Source organism: Antrostomus carolinensis, unplaced genomic scaffold (assembly GCF_000700745.2).
Source record: "Antrostomus carolinensis isolate BGI_N321 unplaced genomic scaffold, ASM70074v2 scaffold205, whole genome shotgun sequence".
NCBI lineage: Eukaryota > Metazoa > Chordata > Aves > Caprimulgiformes > Caprimulgidae > Antrostomus > Antrostomus carolinensis.
Window position 1 is genome coordinate 58927 of NW_010314123.1, and position 20196 is coordinate 79122.

Genomic DNA, 20196 nt, shown 5'->3' on the forward strand with positions numbered 1-20196 from the left:
ATCCAGCCAAGCACAACACCCTGGAATAAGATGATGATGTGTATAGCAACGGAAGAGTCCTAAGGGACCCCAAAATTATCACTGCTTCCTCTTTTCTATTTTTGACAAAAGCCTTGACTCTACCTGGAAATAGGTGATTGCTCCTGGAATGACAGCAAGACTTTGAGCTACGCTGCACTCCAACCACGCAGCCCAGAGCTCTCCTGCATTTGCATTGAGCATTCAGGGACAAGTCCTCTTCAGTGCACAGAATCCTATTAGATGAATTCCTGCACATGAGTGAGCAGAGGAAATGCTGCTTGGATGCAGCAGGTCAGCAAGGTGACGGTGTAATTACTGTAAACCCAAGGACTGCAGTAGCCTGCAGCCTTGCAGGCGTTCGGCTCACGAACATGGATGGGCACAGAGACTGTGTGTTGATGGGACCACCAGCCTGACCTCATCCAGCCCCAGGTTCCAGATCTCCTGTGCAGTCCTGGGTGAGATCCTAATAGGACCCTCATGCAGTGTCATCTGCAAGCTCTGCGGTGCCTCAAGACTTGCAGTAGCCTGCATATCATAGAGTCACAGACTAGTCTGGGTTGGAAGAGACTTTTAAAGCTCATCTAGTCCAACCCCCCTGCAGTGAGCAGGGACATCTTCAACCAGATCAGGTTGATCACAGCCCTGGCCAACCTGATCTTGAATGTTTCCAGGGATGGGGCTTCTACCACCTCTCTGGGCAATCTGGGCCAGTGTCTCACCACCCTCAGTGTGAAACATTTCTTCCTTACATCTCATCTGAATCTCCCCTTTTTTAGTTTAAAACCATCACCCCTTGTCCTTTCCCTAAAGTCCCTGCTAAAAATGCTGCAGGGGCATAAAATACACGCAGGCCTTTCTACAGGGGAAAAAAAAAGATTGAAGAAAAGGGTGCCAAACACAGTTCTCAGAATAACTTGCTTAAACGTCTCATGGACAGAGTCACTGAAGCATGGCAGATACACCACCACTCACCTGAGTAAAAAAGTACATTACTGGGGCTCAGCAAATCATTTGCATTGAGTCATTTTTTTCAAATACAGCCTTTCTTCCTCCATACAGCACAGCTGAGCAACTGCCTGGGATATTGTTGCATGAAGAGGATGATCTTGGGCCATCTTCTCAAAGAGTCACAGCACAGAATTCCCAGAGCTGGAACTACAAAGCTCTGGTACTCAGAGCTGTGGGGATCTGACAGTTTAGGTGGCTCTATGGGCCTTCCTAATTTTGAGCCTCTCCAGTTTTTCACAGCTTTGCTTACACGCAGCATGGAACCTGGCCACCCTCTTCCCTCCATCCCTCCCCTCTGCTCCTCCTACACCAGCAGGTTCACAGAGATCCTTGACTGGGGCTGTTTGCACAGTTCTGTGCACTTGAAATCAAGAAGTTGTAAGAACCCTTCTTAATATAAGGATTTTTCAATCCTTTTTTTTGTACCTCTGCCTTTGTACTCTTGTTTCAGGTCATGCAACAGGATGAAGCTCCCACTGCGGCAGGAACTGAGGCTACTTGCAGGTTAATCTGTTGTATACAACACGGGGGTCCCAAAGCAGGAGAGGAACTGTGACACTGTGTTATTGGGATTGCATTAGAGGAAGAAAAGGAGACAGAGACTAATTAGGGGGCTAAAGGCTTCTTAAGCTCATTTGGTAAATTTGTGCCAGAGAGTCCAGTTTTACCCCAAATTCAATTAATGCTGGGATCTGATCCCAAATGTTAAAAATTCCCATTACTTCTGAAAGCTTTGGATGAGGCAAAAATTAGAGACTGAGATAAAAAATGGCTTATGAGCTGTCAAAGGAGGAAGAAAAAAATACTATCAGAAAAATTTAAGGAACTTTAAAATTATTTTCTTGGCCAGAAGTCTTCTAAAAGGCATTAAACTCGATTACAGTAGTGAGGGATACAGAGTATACAGAAAATTTTGACACACATGTGATCAATTCAGTAAAATAAATGCATATTCAGATCCTACCCACATCATTTCACTTGTGCTGGTGATCTGGCAGAGGGAGTCTGAAGACCACTCTGCAGCACGAAGCAATCATCTCATACAGCTTCAGAGTATGCAGGAGTGAGTTTAAACCGTTCCTTGCATAGACATTTCCAAGCTTATGAAAAGCAAATGCAGCGGGTACACAGCCAAAATGTGATCTGAGTAAATGGAGGAAGTTTTTGCAAACTTATCTCCCCAAGGAAGCATTAGGGCAGATTATTTTAAGCAAATACATCATCCTTGTATGATAATAAATCTACATTGAAAAGGCACGGAACAGAGTATTTACCTCTCTTGGATCTGAAGCTTTTGAAGCTCATCAGCCACTCCATAAGGCAGCATCTCCACAGGCAAATTGCAGCGTTGTGCCCATCTTGCTGCTGTGTTCAAATCACAGTAACTGATTAACAACTCTATCAGGTGCCCTTGAAGCCATCGATTCTCTCCAACTGTGCTCTGCGGGGAATCAAGGGCAAAGGAAGAACGTCAGTGCCATTTCCATCATGGGTGTTTCTACTCCCTCTCAGGAGACAGTATGCTCCAGAGGGTCCTGGACAAGTGCAGAAAGGAGCAAGAATCCTCCCAGTGCAGGAGTGATTTTTTCAAACCCAGCAAGTGCTGCACTTCCCTGCCAAGAGATGAAGAGCACATACTGATGACTAGCATGTTATTTGCTCAGATTCTGATTATATCAAGCAAAATCAGAACTAGTGATTGACCAGTAAAAGTCTTTGGGTTCATTAGGCAGGTAATTATGGAAGGGGTAAGAGTCTGCACTGGTTTAGTCCCATTTTGTGCCTGTACCTAGCCCTGAAGTGATGCTGTGACTTGATGTCCCGGGTGAGGCAATAGGATGGCTTAGTCTCTCTGCAGGTCCAGGAATGCTGGTCACACAGGTAGGACTCATCAGCAAAGCTGTCCTGAGCCACAGACTGTGGTGTTCACAGGGAGGAAAAGGCTCATTCATCAGCCTACAGCCCATCTGTACACCCCACTGTGAACTCAGAGGCACCAGCTCCTTCCTCCAGCAACGTGTGACAGCCCAGTGTGTGACAGCCATCCTGTGCCACCAGTACCACAGATGGGGTCCAGGGCGTGAGCGGTGACACCCTGCATCAGAAATAGGTTGCACAAAATGTGCTCTGACAGTCCTACTTTATGCCCACTGATCATAAGAGGAACCCCGAGCAGTTGCTCCAGCTGTGAACAAGGGTTGGGTGCAAGAAATTCCTCCCTTCGTGTCTATTCAAGGTCTCTGTGGATCACAGAATCACAGAATGCTTTGGGTTGTAAGGGACCTTGAAGATCATCTAGTTCCAGCCCCCCTGCCATCAGCAGGGACACTGCTGATGGCATCAGCAGGTTGCTCAAAGCCTCATCCAACCTGGCCTTCAATACTTCCAGGGAGGAGCAACCACAGCTTCTCTGGGTAAACTGTGTGACAATGGATGTGACAATGCTTCAGCCATAGGGACAAACACAACGATCTCCAGTGCGGCTGGAGGATCCTGAGGTAGGTGCACCTGCAAACAGGGAGGGTAGTTTGGGATGTTCCCCATTCCCAGCTGTTTTCTGGCAGAAGCGACCCCGTGCCCATGCCCTGGCACACGGCAGAGCCTGGGGCACGAGCACAAGCTCAGGGCTGCCTGTGGTTTAAGCCCAAATCCCAGCTGTGAGCCCGAGAGGCCGGAGCCCGGCACGGTGCCCACCCTAGCATGAGGGAGCAGCTATTGGCAAGGGACAGGGCTGGCAAACAGGGGCCATAACAGTCTCCAGTGCCACAGCTGGATCCACCGAAGCTCTTTTGTCTTGTTCATCCTCTTGGCGGATGCAGTTGTAAGAGGAAACACGAACACGGTGACACTGACAGTCACGACAGCTACATGGGGGTGGGAGTAGCCTTCTCCTCCTGCCCAGCCAACCCACTAACACTTCCAAACACCCCAGAGCCACCACAGCCAGAGCAGCAACTCGCTTGCCAGGCTGATTTACTCATGGATCTGCCTTAGAAGTTAAGATTGTCAAGAAAACTTAATTGCTAAAACAAGTTGAAACTCTACACGCCGGATCAGGATCTGTAGCTATGAGGCTATACTGCTGCTGGCACTACCAACCAGGACTCTTCAGTGTAGTGAAATGCTCAGATATGCACTTAAAATCCATCCCCACCCTCCATACGTTCCACTGTCATCTTCCTCCTTCACTGCTGACCAAACCACACTTGCAGGGTCAGGGTCTGCTCCCACCTTGCTCCTTCTCCAGTGTGTGCACAAACACAGCCCAGCTGGGTGGTGGGCTGGGGCCATGGGGCCTCATTCCTCACATTCTTTCAGTAACTACAAGGTGAAAAGTTGTCTTCCAAGCAGGCACCCTGCACAGAGATCAGGAAACAAACCTGTTGATGGCCTCAAGGTAAAAAGGAAGGAAAAAAAAAAAAGCAAAAAAGAAAAAAAAAAAAAAAAAAAGAATGATCCACCCTGTAGAGGTGCAGGAAGGGGTAGACTCTTGGAAGAAAAGCCACAGAGAAATCTGGCGTCCCAGGTAGCCCACAGGAGAAGCCAGCCTGCTCATAAAAACCGCTGCCTCAGCACTAAGTCTGCACCCCTGAGACTTTGCCAAATGCCAAACCATGTTTCTTCTGGTGGATATGTGGAGGAGTATTTGTGCCACTGCTCCAAGAGGCTGGTGGCACAGCAATGGGCCAGTGACAGCAGGACGGGGGTCCAGCAGCTAACCAGGGGCTCAGTTATGGGAGGGAAACAGGAGAGGGAACCGCGGGAAGGGGCCGAGCAGGAAGGGAAGAAGCAGCAGAACGAAGCTGTCACGTTACCACTTCTTGCCCTCTACATTTCCTCCCGAATCTTTCCTCCCAGCCATGCCAGTCCTGGTGCTCTGTGCATCTCCCACACTTCTGCCTCACGCAACTGAGCTCAGCCAAGCACCTAACACATGAAGGGGGTTTGAATAACTCCTCCTGCTGCGTTTGCCAAGCCACTTCTCAGAGTCCTTCCCAAAAAGAACATATTTTCTTATTAACATCACAGAGCAATTCCCTCTTCGAGCTTCCCCTGTGTCCATCCTATTGTCTTTCTGCCTTTCTTCTAGAACACAAAGTCTTTGGGGTTGGATCTCTCTTCAGTTCACCCAGAGTAAATTCTTAATAAATCTCATTATGTCAGCTTTATTTCTGGAAATAATGAGGTGCAGATTTTATTTTTTTTTATTTTAATGATAACAGATTTATTCTTTCAACCACAAGAACAACTCTGGAAAGAAGGTTAATCTCTCCAGAGATATTACATCTTGCAATCTGAAACGGAAAATAGCTTTGTTTGTTTTTTACTGAAAAAAACCCAACAGTGCTATAAAGGGGAAAGGCTTCCACCGCAACAGCTTTGCAAGAAGCAAGAATGTGGAAACTTTGGCCCCAGAAGATGTGGGCACAGATGCAGAGACGAATGTTTCACTAGGGATGACATTTCACGGATTTTGTTTTCAGTAAATGAACACTTTTCAAGAGGGAACTGGCACAGTTGTTCTGATCAACATCAGCGACACCTCTCTGAGCAGAAAAAAAGATTATATATACCAGGAGGCTTGTTTACATCCCTGTCTGGATTCTAGACGTATCATACGTTCTTTAATCCACAGGAGCACACAAAAAAACTCCTGACACCAACAATAAGCCATGATTAAAGCTTTCCAAAATGACTGCAGCAGAGTACCTACCCGTAAATCCTGTTCTTACCCAGCCAAACGCTTCACAAAGCTCACACCAACCAGTGCACAGCAAGCTTAGGAATGTCCTGATCTTAACCCAAAGCATCAGCAGGTCTTCCATTGTTACCAATAATTTTGGATCCAAATATCCAATACCTTCTTTGGAAGTCACCCTAGCCAACCCTGGATTACTTTTATCTGTATGTGTTAAGTTGTATTTTTGTCCCATACAATTCTCCACTTTCCCTCGATACCGTTCACGGGAGAGTGAAGTTATTCACACCAGTGACACTGGCTATTTGCAGAGTCAGATTTTAATTTAACTTTTGAATGTCTTGGCTAATTTCCTCTGTTCTTAAGTGCTTCCAGAATCAACAACAACAACAAAAAATCCTGTTAGTGTAGAGAAAATGTCAAGTAGAATATTTTCAAGCCAGCAACTTTTAAAAAGGGGAAAAAGAAACGTGGACTTTGAAAAGAGAACACCCCGGTAAGCAGTGGAGGACACTGAATTCAGAGCACTGCTGCAGGCACCTTTGTTTAAAGATGATCTGGAACATCCTATTGTGTTTGTTTCATTGGTCCTTTATTTGATTTGTGCTCGAGATTTCTGTGTTGAAGTTAGCATCATTCGTACTCTATGGAGGGATGCTGCTCATGTCACTGGTGGGAAGTCCTTTATGCATGAGATTGGAGCGGGGACCCTCAGCACCAGCGCAGATCGGTGTCACAGCCTGAGAGAAGGGGGATCCTGACTCCTGGAGAGCCTACATAGATGGCACTCGGATAAAAGATGCCAACGTTACCCACACTCACTTCTGAAGAGGGTTTCTTGTGAAAGCAGCAGGCCACTCACCCATGGCCAATGCACAAAGACAGAAGCATGAGAAAGTTGAGCTTTCTCACCACTTGAGCTGTTCTCTCGCTCCCAGGCACTGGCTACTCAGATGCACTAATTTATGAACTGAAGAAGAACAAAATAGCCTCCATTCATATCCCAGAAGACTGACTTTCAGATAGCAATCAGTGCGTCATTGACAGAGCCACACTTCAGTGTTCTGGAGGCCATTACCACATCAATGGCGGGGAAGTGGTCTTTCTTCTCTCTTTCAACAAAGCTCTGGCGATGTGGCTCCCTGGGGCATGTTCACACTACCTAGCTTCAGCCTGGTGAATCAGGAGACTCAGCTCCCCAGTCTTCCCCATGCAATCAGCTCTTCCAAAAGGCAATTCAGAGGAGTCTAACTTATCACTTGAACACATCAAGACAAAGGCAACTCTTAAAGCCAACTTGCCTATACTGGGGCTCCTCAACAAGAAGCTCATTGTTCCTGGGCAACTTGAATGAAGGTGCTAGCTTGTGATGAGTACCTAGGACAAAATTGTGTGACAAGAGACATCTGGCTCCATTTTTCTCTCTGCAGCTCACACAATTCTGCCAAGCAATTTCTAGTTCAGAAGACCAGACACCATTACCAAATGGTTGCCAGAAGAAAAAAAACATACAGTTCATCTGTTAAAATCCACCTGGGTGACTGCACAGCCAAGAGCCTTTAAGGCAGCAGGTTAAGGGAAGTGATTCCTCCCCTCTGCTCTGCACTTGTGAGACCACACATGGACACGATGCCTAGTTTTGGCACCTTGGTGTTAAAAGAGATGCCAAAAAATAGGAGACAGTTCAGTAAAGAGCCACTGAGACAGTTAGTGGGTTGGAACACTTGATGTAGAAGGAGAGGCTGAAGGAGCAGGGAAGGCTGAGTTGGGGAATATGGGGGAATATAATCGCTCTCTTCAATTTTACCATGTGGGATCATAGAGGAGATGGAGTCAGATCCTTCCAGAAATTCCAGCAAAGCCTAACAGAAAAAAAAAGGTGACAGTGAGAGTGGCTAAACACTGCAAGGGGCACAGAGGGGCTGTGGAACCAGGCAGGGCCCTGCAACACCTTGTCTAACTAAGTTGGCCCTGCTTTGAGCAGGAGAGCAGAGAACTCCACAGGCTCCTGCAAAGTGAAATCAGGTTCTGACTCTGTGATTAGCGCTGCTGTGCATTCCCCAGCACCAAGACTTGTCTCCACACAGACAGGCGACTTCTTGCAACGACTGCTGCTTTCAAGTTCCAAGCACCTCCTGGGCAAAGAACACCCAAGATCTCACCTACCCAGAATACAGGATGGTCCTGATCATGCTCAACAATACTAGACAGAGATCCAAACACATTTCCTGCACTGGGATTCCTTCCAAGTTTCTGTCAGGCAGTCCCTGAGGGAAGTCATTCATCTTCACCAGATGAAGTCATCATGTCTCCAAAATCTGCTCATACTGCCACAGATGAGAGAAGGTATATAGCAGAGGTAAAGAACAAACTCTGCTTTCAAAGTCAGATCTGAAGAGAGGGTATTTTCACAAAATATTAAGCAAGAGGTTGAGACATTTTTTTTTAACACAGTGTCAGACATTCTTCATACAACCTTCACCCAGAGCACAGAGCCACGTAAGAGATACGTTGTCTGCTGGCAACGGCTCCACTTCACAGGGCACATGGCACTTCCTACTTCAGAGATGAAACTCTCTGCAGACAACACTTTACCTCAGTGAATCTGACATGATTTCACTGTGAGGGTGGTCAGACACTGGCCCAGGTTGCCCAAGGAAGCTGTGGCTGCTCCTCCCTGGAAGTGTTCAAGGCCAAATTAGATGAGGCTTTGAGCAACCTGGTCTAGTGGAAGGTGTCCCTGCTGATGGCAGGGGGGTTGGAACTGGATGAGTTTTAAGGTCCCTTCCAACCCAAATCTTTCTATGATTCTATGATTACCAGATTTCACTTCAGTAGCTGACCAGAACATGGACATCAATGTTCCTTGGCTGGAGAAGGCACTAGCCCAGACAGAAATTGAGGTTTAAGAGCGAAGGTGTAACACTCTACAACAACATAGCTCCTAACTGCCCCAGTGAACTGTCAGGTGCACCCCCAGCTGCCTCAGGACACTGGAAGGTTTAGCAAAGAGGGACCACGATACCTCAGTAAGATGGCAAAGCTCAGCACTGACACTGAATCACGGCACCCACCAGCATACAAACGCAGCCACGCTAATGCTGTCCTGAAATATTGGATTTTACTGGCTGACTAACCACCGCTGCTGCGCTTGCAGAACTGCAATAGCGAAGGGATCTCATCCCTCCGCTGCTCCTGTCACTGTGGATTTCAGACAAAGCTCCCAAGAGGGAAGGCAGCCTGTGTCCCTGGTCCTTGGGGCCACAGATCAGGTCATGGTCTTGTTTAGCAGGGTAGGTGCAACCTGACACTTTGGGAACTTTCCCAGTGGGAAGATCATAACTTTTCTTTTAATTTAAACCACAATCAACTCATTTTCCTCAACTACATCCCACAACAACTCCAGGTATGCTGATACACAAAGTGCATTCACCTGCAATACTTGTTCTCTTCACCACTACTTGTTCAGCGAACATCATAGTGATATGCCTTTAATGAACTACAGAGTCAGGCTAACCCTATTAAAATCACCTTTGTTTGGAGAGAGAAATAATTGCATGTCATCCATAAAAAACAAAAATACAATTCCTTAACAAATAGACTGAGGTAACTTTACCCTACTTGCTTTTTAAGATGTAATTTCTTTTTCCTTCACTTCAGCCTGAAGTCTGTCCTGAGGGTCTGTGCCGCTCCCTGAAATCCCTTTCTCACAATCGCTGCAGAGGCGTCTTCTGAATTCTAACCTAATCCTGGCCCCGGAGTTGCTGAATATTATTCATCCCAGGAATCAGCAAAGGACCAAGGACTTGTTCTGAATACATAAGCCACACGAGTTTTGATATGCTTCCAGATTTCTCACACCTCTTGGTCCCACGATGGCAGGCTGGAGATATTTTCTGGGAGCATTCCAGCACTTGGCAAGACTGAAGATGAATGAGGATGGGGAAATTGGCCAACCTCTTTCAGAGCACAAAGTAGTATGTTACTTATCACAGTAGATGCTTTGTCTAAGTCCAATAACACAGTGCATTGAAGACAAACTGGCAACCCTCATCTTCCCAGTGTATTCTGAAGTAGCATTTATCTACTCGCCTTTTGTCATGATGTCACACACACACATGAACAGAGTGTCACTGTGGCAAACAGCAAAATGTGCTCTCTGGTTTAAGAAAGTGAGGGCTCCCATCATCTGCTGCATGTTAGATGACCTGCACTGCTACTGAGGTTCACTGAACCTGGTCCTCATATGATTCAACATAATTTCTCTGGTCTCTCACGCCTCAGAAGGTTGATACAATTGCCAAGCGCTTTCAGAAACTTTTTACAGAAGTCACCATTACATAACTCTATTTTAATCTGTATTTTGAAGCACGGAAGCCTGCACGAGGAAAGTAGGACTTTCTGCTTAGCTATGCCAGTAATCCTTCAGGCAGCCTCAAATGTGATTATTCCAAAATCCAACTTAGCAGAAGTGTACGACATCCGCTCGTACTACAAGATCTGTCTGCAGGAACTCCACGCCAGCTACAAAGGCTCAGCAAGGGACTGCGGTGACAGCCGCACGCTGCCGGAGCTCGACACCATTGCGGGGACAGGAACAGAGAACTGAAGCAGCACTGCACTACAGGACCACGAGCTGCAGATGTGTGAAGAGGAAGAGCCTGCAGGAATGAAACGGCTGCCGTTGTGTCTCCACTGCTGCTGTTAAATGAACTCACAGGATAACACTTCATCGGTTCGTCAGGACCTACGTGAGCTGAAGCCACCACGACGCCTTCCCATTTGTTTTGGATAGCCCTAATATTAACCCTAACGAGCCAAACCAGTACACAATTAACCCAACCAATTACTCAATTAAATGTTCCCATACCCAGTCACATACACAATGAGAATTCATAAGCTCCATCTTCTTTTCCAAAAAGACGTGGAGTTCCAGCACATTTACTCCCCAGCGGGGCTGGGGGGAGGATTTACTCCTCAGGTCCGACCTGTGGCAGCTCCACATGGCCTATGTAGACTTCTCAGGAGGAAGGATCTGCAGATTTGGGAAGAGCCTCAGAATCCTCTTTCTCATTCTCCCTCTACTCCATTCTCCCTGTTCAGGTCAAATTCCAAGTTATGAGTCCGAGCAACAAAGCAGGAATCTCCTGTGACTTGGTCCTGGCTCCAGATTATTTTAACAGCTTTCTGTAGGGGTCCTCCTCTACCAGGATGCATCCTTACCCTGCCCACACTTATTCCTGATCCACAGCAATTCCCCTCAGATCTGCACTTTTCTTGTGGAAACAGCTGCCTGAAAGATTGGTCATCAAAGAGCTCCAGGTTCTCACCTCTATCACTACCTTAATTAAAAGGCCTGCAAGCTCTGAAGTGGAATGAACTTAAAATCTCCTGTGTTCATTGCTGAAGAACAGAAGCAGTGAGCTAATGTCTTTGTTTTCTTTTTAACCCAGCCCCAAGTTTCACTGACATCAGACTTCTTAGGTCTCTTCTCTGCTGCTGCTCCTGCTTGAAACCTGCTGTTGAAAGCCCTTCTCCAGGCCACACTGGAGCTCCGCAGCGATGCTCACCACGGGCTGTTTCATCCATCTTCCTGAGCCTCCCTGTGCCTTCGCTTCACACCCAGCTCTGCTTATGGATCTGTTCCAAGCCAAGCTTGCTTCAGAAGAGTTAGGAACTTGGGGTTAGGTTCTTTTCTCTCTGAGAACATGTTAATGTGGCATTCCCAGCAGGGGACACTTTTCTATTGACTAAAGTCTTCAAAGTGAATAAGCAAAAATCTTGACGATGGAAATACTTGCTCAGGAGCACTAATTCTTCCCATCATTAGTCTATGAAAAATAGATGCCCAAAGGAAAAACATGGCTTACCACTCATTTCTAGTTTACCATGCCCAAACCTCATCTGGCTCATAGCCAAAGCAGTAAGAAGTATCTTTGCAGGATCTTTACCAAAAGCAAAGCTTGGCAGCAGATTTTTCTTGCCTTTAATCTCTTCTGGTACATTTAAACTCTCCTGGTGTTTTTTGTTCTGAAGCAGAAACGCTTGAGAGGGTTGACTGAATGAACTCTGAAATTCACACCCTGGCAAATTGGACAGATTTCCTAAATCCATAATTACAACATTCCTCAGAGATATGCATTCTTTCAGAGAGAACAAGGGAAGATTAGTTTCCTGTTTCTTCCCATTTACATGGCTTCTCTGTCAAGAGGAACTTTTTTTGTTTCTAAACAATCCTCTGTTTATGTGGTTCTCTTCTTGGCAGGGAACTGGTGAACTAATCTTGCCTAAAAGTTTAATACAGCCAAACTATCAATTGCAAATAGCCCGACCATCTTTGTGCCAGGCAGCTGATTTGCACAAGCCTTTCGAATCCAGGATCTACCTGTGGAAGCACCCAGGTACTGATGGATTACGGGGTTTTTAAATCATCTGGGATGATTATTGAATGAGCGGATGGTTTTACTGCTGACTGGATCAGATCATCAGATGGATCTGTGTGTGTGTGTGAATATGTACAAGGCTTAAGACTTCGGTAAAACTGGGCAGATGTAGCCCCCTACATCTGCACATCCCCAAACACGCAGAAACTATCCCGGGACAAGAGTATGGTGTTGTCTCATGTCACAGAGCTGCAACTACGAGTTGTCTCCCACTCCCAAACACAAGATGTGCAGAGCCCTGTTGATGACCTATTTGCTTCCCCCTTTTAAAAAAGCAGTGAGGACATCCTCTCCTGTGCCAGCAGGCAAGCTCTGTGCCCCATCCTCCTCTTTGCCTTTCCCTATTTCTGCAGGAGAGGCCGATGCCAGCGCTCTCCATAGGGTTCCCTTTGTCTCCGACCAAAAGGAACACGAGGATTTGCTTGTTTTAAGAGAGGCTGTCCCTATTTTTACTTTGTGACATACAATCCTACAGCTGATGCAGTTTGGAGGCAGTAACAGGTAACCTGGAAACTACTATATGAGATTCCTGATGTAGCTTTTAAGGAGCTTGGATGTCCCACGCATTCCTATAAAGTTTAGGGTGACAGTCCTTCCTATATTCTTTCCACCCCCTAAGATGCTTCTCCCATTTGGCTGCAGTAAGCACCAGGGCACAGCAGTTCAGCCTAACCGCTTGCTGATGCTCTTAACTCTTTAATCTAACACTGACCTCTCAACCTACAGCCATAAGCCAATTAACCTCTTTTTTATACCATACCAAATCTCTTTTTGATGAAGTTGTGCTTCCGAATGAATGCAGGCTAGTGACAGAAATGTAATTATAGTGCTTAGTAGCAAGCGAGCCCTGTCTGGTTGCAGGGGGGTTAAGGTCAGAAAGCATCTCTAACATACCAAAATAATTTAAGGGAGATTTTTTCCCCCGTGCCCAGTGTGTTCTCTCCGGTTTTCTTTTTTCACTCTCCAGTACTTAATATGTCTGCATCGAAAGGCTATTTGGCCACAGCTTTTAAAACTGAGGTTGTGAGCTTTCAAAGAAATTACTTGCCAATACCTCACTGAAGCAGAAGGCAGACACCAGCTTCCACAAGCTTCTGCTCAATCCCCAGAGCTTGGCCCTGCAGATCTGCACTTAAATAAATGTGAGCTCATTTTCCAAAGTTATTGAGCAAACACATCTTCCATCACTCCAGAGACATTTTTGGCTGATTTTTTTCTAAATGTTTTTGACATTTTTGACAATTGGGTAGATAGTAAGGAAAACAATGTCTGTTTTTCTTAGCTTCTTTGTACCTACTGTAAAATTCTGCCAGAATTCCTACGTATGTCTGTGCTTAACCACAATTTATTTATCTAGAAATGGCTGGATTTGTTATAAAGAAAACCACCATAATTATCATTATGCACAGCAGCCCTCCAGGTCTTACAGAAAATAATCCTCTCTAAGCTATGCAGGAGGTACATGGAGGTATTTACATTTAACTGTACATATATTCATCCTTTGATAGACTTTTCTTTAGGTAGTAAGGCAGGGAACACACTGCACGCTTGGCTGTTCCCATGTATTTCTCCCACAACAGCTGTGGGTTTGTTAAATGAGAAGTTCCCATTTCTTTTAGCCCAACAGTGCTAACTTCATTAGCACAGACGCATATTTTACTGCTCTCTATCCAGAAAGCAGAACGTAACTGGAGAATGACGTTATGCTTTTCCTGAGACGGTCACAGATGTGCCTGTTTTCTGCATCAGCCCTATCAGTAAGTCCTTTTGCTTTGCAAGTCTGATGTTATTTAAGCTATCAATAAATATATGACGCCGTTTACAAACTGAACAGAAAAATAGAAGAAAATCTATACTTTGCCTGCTACTTTTATTGTCCAGTTTTTCCATGGTTTAATATTCCCTTAGGTACAATATACTTTTACATCACATTGTGGCTATATGTTCTCCCTAAAGAACTCCCCAAAAGAATAGTAAATCTAAAGAAAAGGGCACAGGGCAAAAGCAGAGGGATTGCAAAACACTCCCCCCACCACTGAGTTTCTGGTCATTCCCTGAACTGGGGACAAAACGCAGGAAGGGGAATGAAAGGAGCAATGGGAGCAGCAAGTGTACACTGGGGGAAGAAAGGCTGCCAGTTCTCAGCTGATATAAAGCAATTCCCTCAATCTTGGCTTCACAAGACAGATACCAGATCTTAAACTTGTCAGTGGTCCAGGTTTAAATACCATCTATTTTGCAAAAGGGAAAAGAAAAAAAATTTTAAAAAAAATCTTCTCGTTTTTAAACAGCAGCTGGTAGGAAGCTGCTTAAAGTTGTGGAAAGATAAATGCAATACTTTTGCAGATATTCTAACAGGCAAACTGCAGGCAAAATAGAGACGTGGAGTAGCTCCTGCATATTTATATACACACCCATACTCGGAGGTACCTGGGCTTCAAGTGGGACAGCTCCTCAGCTCAAGCACCCCGTTGCAGCAACACTAGTAGAACCATGAAAATTTATTTCAGCCCATGATTCCTCCCCGAGACTTTTAAGGCCAGAAGGAACAACAACAATCACCCACTGGTTCTAATTTCCTGCTAAAAAAGAGGCTGTAAATACTGCAAGGGACTCCACACAATGGCTGGTTAAACGAGTTTTGGTTTCTACCTTCCAGGAAAACAGCCAGTCTAGATTTGACGTCTGAGTGATGAAATCCATGATATCCCTGAATAAACAGTTCACTCAAACATGGAGCACAAGATAATTTGACATACAGACTTATACCCAAAGACATGCCGTTTATTAATCACCTCTTTAATATCGTTCCCATTTGCATTGCACAGATTGCTTAATTCCCTACAGATATTGAGTTCCTTACACCACAGGGATGTTGCTGTACTCAAAACAATCTCGAGCCAATTTAAAAGTTTGCCTAAACTCAGGAGTTCTAGGGAAGGACACTAGATGTGGATATTTGCAAAGTGGCCTTTTTGACCTCTTGTCCTTATTAAAGATTCCCCAGAGCAGGATTACTGGCCAGGTGTTCTGGCCACAAAAACTTTTTTTAAAAAATAATTGCATTCTGCCCTTTAAATTCCCCTTAAAAATTACCTCCTTGAGCATAACAGCTATTACATTTTATTCCAAAGGTAGTTACATTTTAATTGAGGTTCAAATGGTCCTGTACAGAAAGAGCGCATTAGGATCTTGGCATCAGTCCTTGAGGATGTTTGCCATTTAGAAATTAAGGGGTTAAATAAATAAGATTACGTCAGCTCCCTGCTGTACTGTAAGGCAATTTACACCTATTAAGGACTAGGAATTGTCAAAGTTTTAAAAATGTATTACACATAAAGGAGGACATTTTAATGCCTTCTGATTTCTGAATATTATCGGATTGTTATCTGTAAAGCAGCATAACAACCCTAAAATTTTAGTAGAACTGGAGTTATACATGTGCTATGAATTACCAGCACCTCACCCCTGGTCACCCAGAGAACGAGCTGGCACAGTGTCTGATTTTCATGGTCAGATATTTTAAAATAAGTTATCTCATTGTCACAGCTGGAGAAGGAGAGATTAGCTGCAGCCTCTCCCAGCACTGAACATGGTGAACAGCTGGCTCCAGCGTTCCTCCGCTTCATTCTCATGCAGAACCAGAGCAGACCAGAATAGCTGGAAAACTCCACGGGCCACTTTTCTAGGTGTTGTATCCCCATACCCTTCTCTCAAGTCACACACACCAAAATGAGTGGTTCCAACCGTTAGCTGGGAAAAGGGCTGGTGGATGAGCCACAGCTCACCAGGAAAACCCAAAGAACATCTTTTCAAACACCAGCACTTGTTCTGAGCGTTAGTTTTGGAAGGGTTAAAGATTTTTACATTAGAGAAACTAAGGGACAGTTTCCCCTGTGCAAACACTAGCACAGAAAGTGTTTTGATTTAGTGACAAAAGGCTCTTTGGCTCAAGGTCAGTAGAAGTGGAAGAACCGTTTCTACCGTTGCACTGTCCCAGACACCTTGTAAAGCAGGTGGTGGGAACACTGACAGTCCTAAATAAACTAATTGGTTTTAACCATGCCCAACACTGATTCTAGTTATTGCCCCAAATAAAGAGCTACGTTGCTGTGCACCCTCACCCTGTTCTGCTCCACGGGAGAGAGAATTCCATAGCAAGAAATCCAAATAAACACACATATACTTCCAGGGCCAAAGCACCCTGAGATAACATTTCAAACTGGTTAATTTAAAGTTGTTAGCTCTGCTGCAGTCAAACTGTTCCCTGCAAAAATACTTTGGACATCAGAATCATCGAGCAACTGTGTGCCTTCCAGGCTCTAACTGTTCAGAAATACTCATAATATTCTGTCATTCCCCCTGCACAACTACCCCAGCCCTTCCTTGTCAAGCTGAGACCATCTCCTGTGGAAGGTATCAGTGCCTTTGAGCTTCCTGGGCAGCTCTGTCCTTGCATAGACCGGCACAGCTCCCACATGGAACAGACCAGACCTGAAGGGCTGTGGGTGACTCCACACAAAATGGGACCTTTGGCACTAAGCAACCAAGCTGAGTCTAGAGGGCATGACTGCAAGATCACCCCCAAGACATCAGTGAGAACACTGCACACTAAAAGTGCTGCAGCAAAACACCAGACTCTCCTATTCCCAAGCCCACTGTGGAACCAGGAGAACTTCAGGTCATCAAAACACAGGTGTCTGGTGCTATGTGAGATGTCCACAGGCTCCAGCTGTCACCAAAAAAGGGAATGCTCCCCACTAGGTCCCATGTCACATTGTCAACCTCATGCAAGCATCTCAGATACTATCTGACATCTAAGACACTGATAGAAGTCACACTTGTAATCAGAGTTGCTTCCTGACTATGCTCCTCAAAGATACTGTTGTTCTAGGTGTGTTCACTTTTTGAAACCTTGGCAGATGATTGAAAAATGCCTTCCAAGCTTTTTAGTCTCAAAGTGATTTTGTCCTACAGAATTTCCAGGGAAACATCAACATTCAATAAGCCCTTCTTGCCAAGAGCTCTCTGCAGTCACTGGCAGGATGACCCTTCCTGAGCACATCTGATCAGAGTCATATCTCATAGAATCCCAGACTGGTTTGGGTTGGAAGGGACCTTAAAGCTCATCCAGTCCCACCCCCCCTGCCAGCAGCAGGGACACCTTCCACTAGACCAGGTTGCTCAAAGCCTCATCCAACCTGGCTGAGAACACTTCCAGGGAGGAGCAGCCACAGCTTCTCTGGCCAACCTGGGACACTGTCTCACCACCCTCACACCAAAGAATTTCTTCCTAATATCTAATCTAAACCTCCCCTCTTCCAGTTTAAAGCCATTTCCCCTTGTTCTATCACTACCTGCCTTTGTAAAAAGTCCTTCCCCAGCTTTCTTGTAGCCCCTTCAGGTACTGGAAGGCCACTCTACCCAGTTCTGCCATCTTTATGCTGATGAAAGCTCCAAAAAATACGCCGCATGCAAAAATGGAAGCAGAAGGGCACACAGCAAAGCAGACAACTGCCTCATGCCCTGCCTCTTTTTTTCCCTGCCTATCTACCATCGATATCCTACACACCTTCACTCTGCTTGTGAAGACAAGCATCCTCCCGCGTGGCTCTGCATCACTTAGGCAAGCTAATGAGCAGCAATGGGGCTGGCGCTGTGCGAGAAGAGCACCCTTCCCCTCCCTCTGCCCTCCAGGGATCTGCTTGGAGAAGATGATACTGAAGGGTAGCTGTCCTCGTGGGCTCACCAGGCTCACCAGCAGACAGTTGTGATGAGGGCAGTTTCCCTTGGGTATGAAGATATTTTGATCTCTTTGCCTTCCCTCCTGCCATCCCTGCCTGGACAGCAGATCAGCAGCGCGGGCGCTGGCAGGCGGAGGGGGCAAAACCAGTTTGTTACAGGGTTGGGAACAGGTTCTGTTGGCCTCACAATTAACTACCAAGTTTCTGCCTTTTGTAGGAGCAGTCAGAATCACACCTTTGATTCATCCCACAGGGCAGGAACAGGAAAATTCTGTACTTGTACAGCTCAGGGCGAACAAAAAGAGATACCAGCTCAGAAATATCTATCGCCTGCCACACCGAACGTGACGTGGCCAAGCACCACGGAACAAGGAGAGACACCACTTTCACCTGGGCTCTCGATATCTATATAATTTTAGTCTTTTTTTAAGGCTGCAGCACAGAATTAAACAAAAAATTGGATTTAAACCCATGAAGACTTTCAACCTTTTTGGAAGGTTAAAATTGAAAAAAAAACCCAACCAAAAACCAAAACAATTCTGACTGAGAGTTTGTTGATGTGGAGTCTTTGGGAGTTTTGGTTCCTATTCCCTCAGGTGACCCATAGGTCACACTGCATCCCATCCTCTGCCTCCTACCTGGCACAGTGTGACTAACACTCTGGAGCTCGGGAGCTACAAATTGTTTGTGAGCCTGAATTAAACATACAAATGGGACATCCAGCACAAACAACAACTCTCTCCAGCTCCACAAGGAGCATAAGGGATTGCTTTGGTCAAAACACATCAAGTCTTAGGTGAAACTCTGAGTGGAAAGGTGTGAACTTTTCCCTCATGTAAAGCCCAATCTTGAAAAAGAGGAGAGAGGAGAGGAGAGGAGAGGAGAGGAGAGAAGAGAAGAGAAGAGAAGAGAAGAGAAGAGAAGAGAAGAGAAGAGAAGAGAAGAGAAGAGAGAAAAGAAAAGAAAAGAAAAGAAAAGAGAAGAAAAGAAAAGACGAGAAAAGGAAAACGAGAAAAGAAGAGACGAGAAAAGAAAAGAAAAGAAAAGAGAAAATGCAAGAAAAGAAAAGAAAAGAAAAGAAAATGCAAGAAAAGAAAAGAAAAGAAAAGAAAATGCAAGAAAAGAAAAGAAAAGAAAAGAAAATGCAAGAAAAGAAAAGAAAAGAAAAGAAAAGAAAAGGAAAGAAAAGAGAAAAAAGAAAAAAGAAAAGAAAAAGAAAAGAAAAAAGAAAAAAGGAAAAAACCCCCAAAGTCCTGGACAACCTTAGCTTTTGCACTGAAAACCAAAACTTGCTCAGAGATTCCTCCTCAGTAACTTTTCTTTTGTTCTGTGCAGCCGTGAAGCAGCAGCCTACCTGCACACGCGATCATCTCGGCTTCCTCCAGATGCACAGGCACAGATTCTGATCGCTTTAAAGTGATGCCAAAGACAGAAATCTCTGATAGCGCTCAGAGTCAGGACTGATAAGAGGCAAGTTTAAGCACTACTCATGTGATAATTACCTAGTTGTCAAAAATATATAAATTGGCAGCACGCAGAAAAGACAAGGTTTGGAATACTTTGGGAAAGCAAAGACAACCTTCTGCCACAGTCCATTATGCTGCTGAGCTCTGTGTAGTTCTCCAGGGAGCTGTCCTACCAGCCACCAAATGAGCACTTTTCAGGGAGCATCTACTGTGACTGACACAATCTTCAATTGTCTATGTTACCTGGGAGGTGTTTCCCACTGTCCACCACAGCATCGACAGAAACCCCTTCACTGCACACACCAAAGTACATCCAGAAGCTCTGATGAAGAAGTCTGTTACAGTTTCCTAAAATCATAGAATGGTTTGGGTTGGAAGGGACCTTAAAGTTCATCCAGTTCCAACCCCCCTGCCATCAGCAGGGACACCTTCCACTAGACCAGGTTGCTCAAAGCCTCATCCAACCTGGCCTTCAACACTTCCAGGGAGGGGGCATCCACAAATTTCTTGGTTAATCCCATTTCAGGTCTTGATCCAGCAAGACACCAGCACTTGCACTGGCCTTTAAGAGAATAAGTGGGAACTCTGAAAAGTTCTTTCGGTGGATAAGGTCACTGAGATCAAGAGACAAGACCTCCTCTTTACTCACCGAGTCTGGTCTCTCGCACAGGTATGATAAACTACACCCAAAAGTTGAATATTCACCACTGAAAACACTCAGTGGGTTTAACAGTTGCCATGAAGCACTGCTGGGCATTTTATTGATGATCTTAAAAAACACACCCTTGTGCCTTTTGAATTGTTTTTTTTTT

General features: G+C 45.3%; 1 protein-coding gene across 1 annotated transcript in view; it reads right to left on the reverse strand.

Moving 5' to 3' along the window:
* Positions 1-20196, reverse strand: part of EXD3 (exonuclease 3'-5' domain containing 3) — a gene marked incomplete at its 3' end in the record, with an annotated part of 52844 nt that overhangs the window by 19919 nt on the left and 12729 nt on the right. The window contains exon 5 of the mRNA XM_010167521.1: positions 2307-2473. Coding sequence (XP_010165823.1) covers positions 2307-2473 — 167 coding nt within the window. The remainder of the gene's footprint in view (positions 1-2306; positions 2474-20196) is intronic.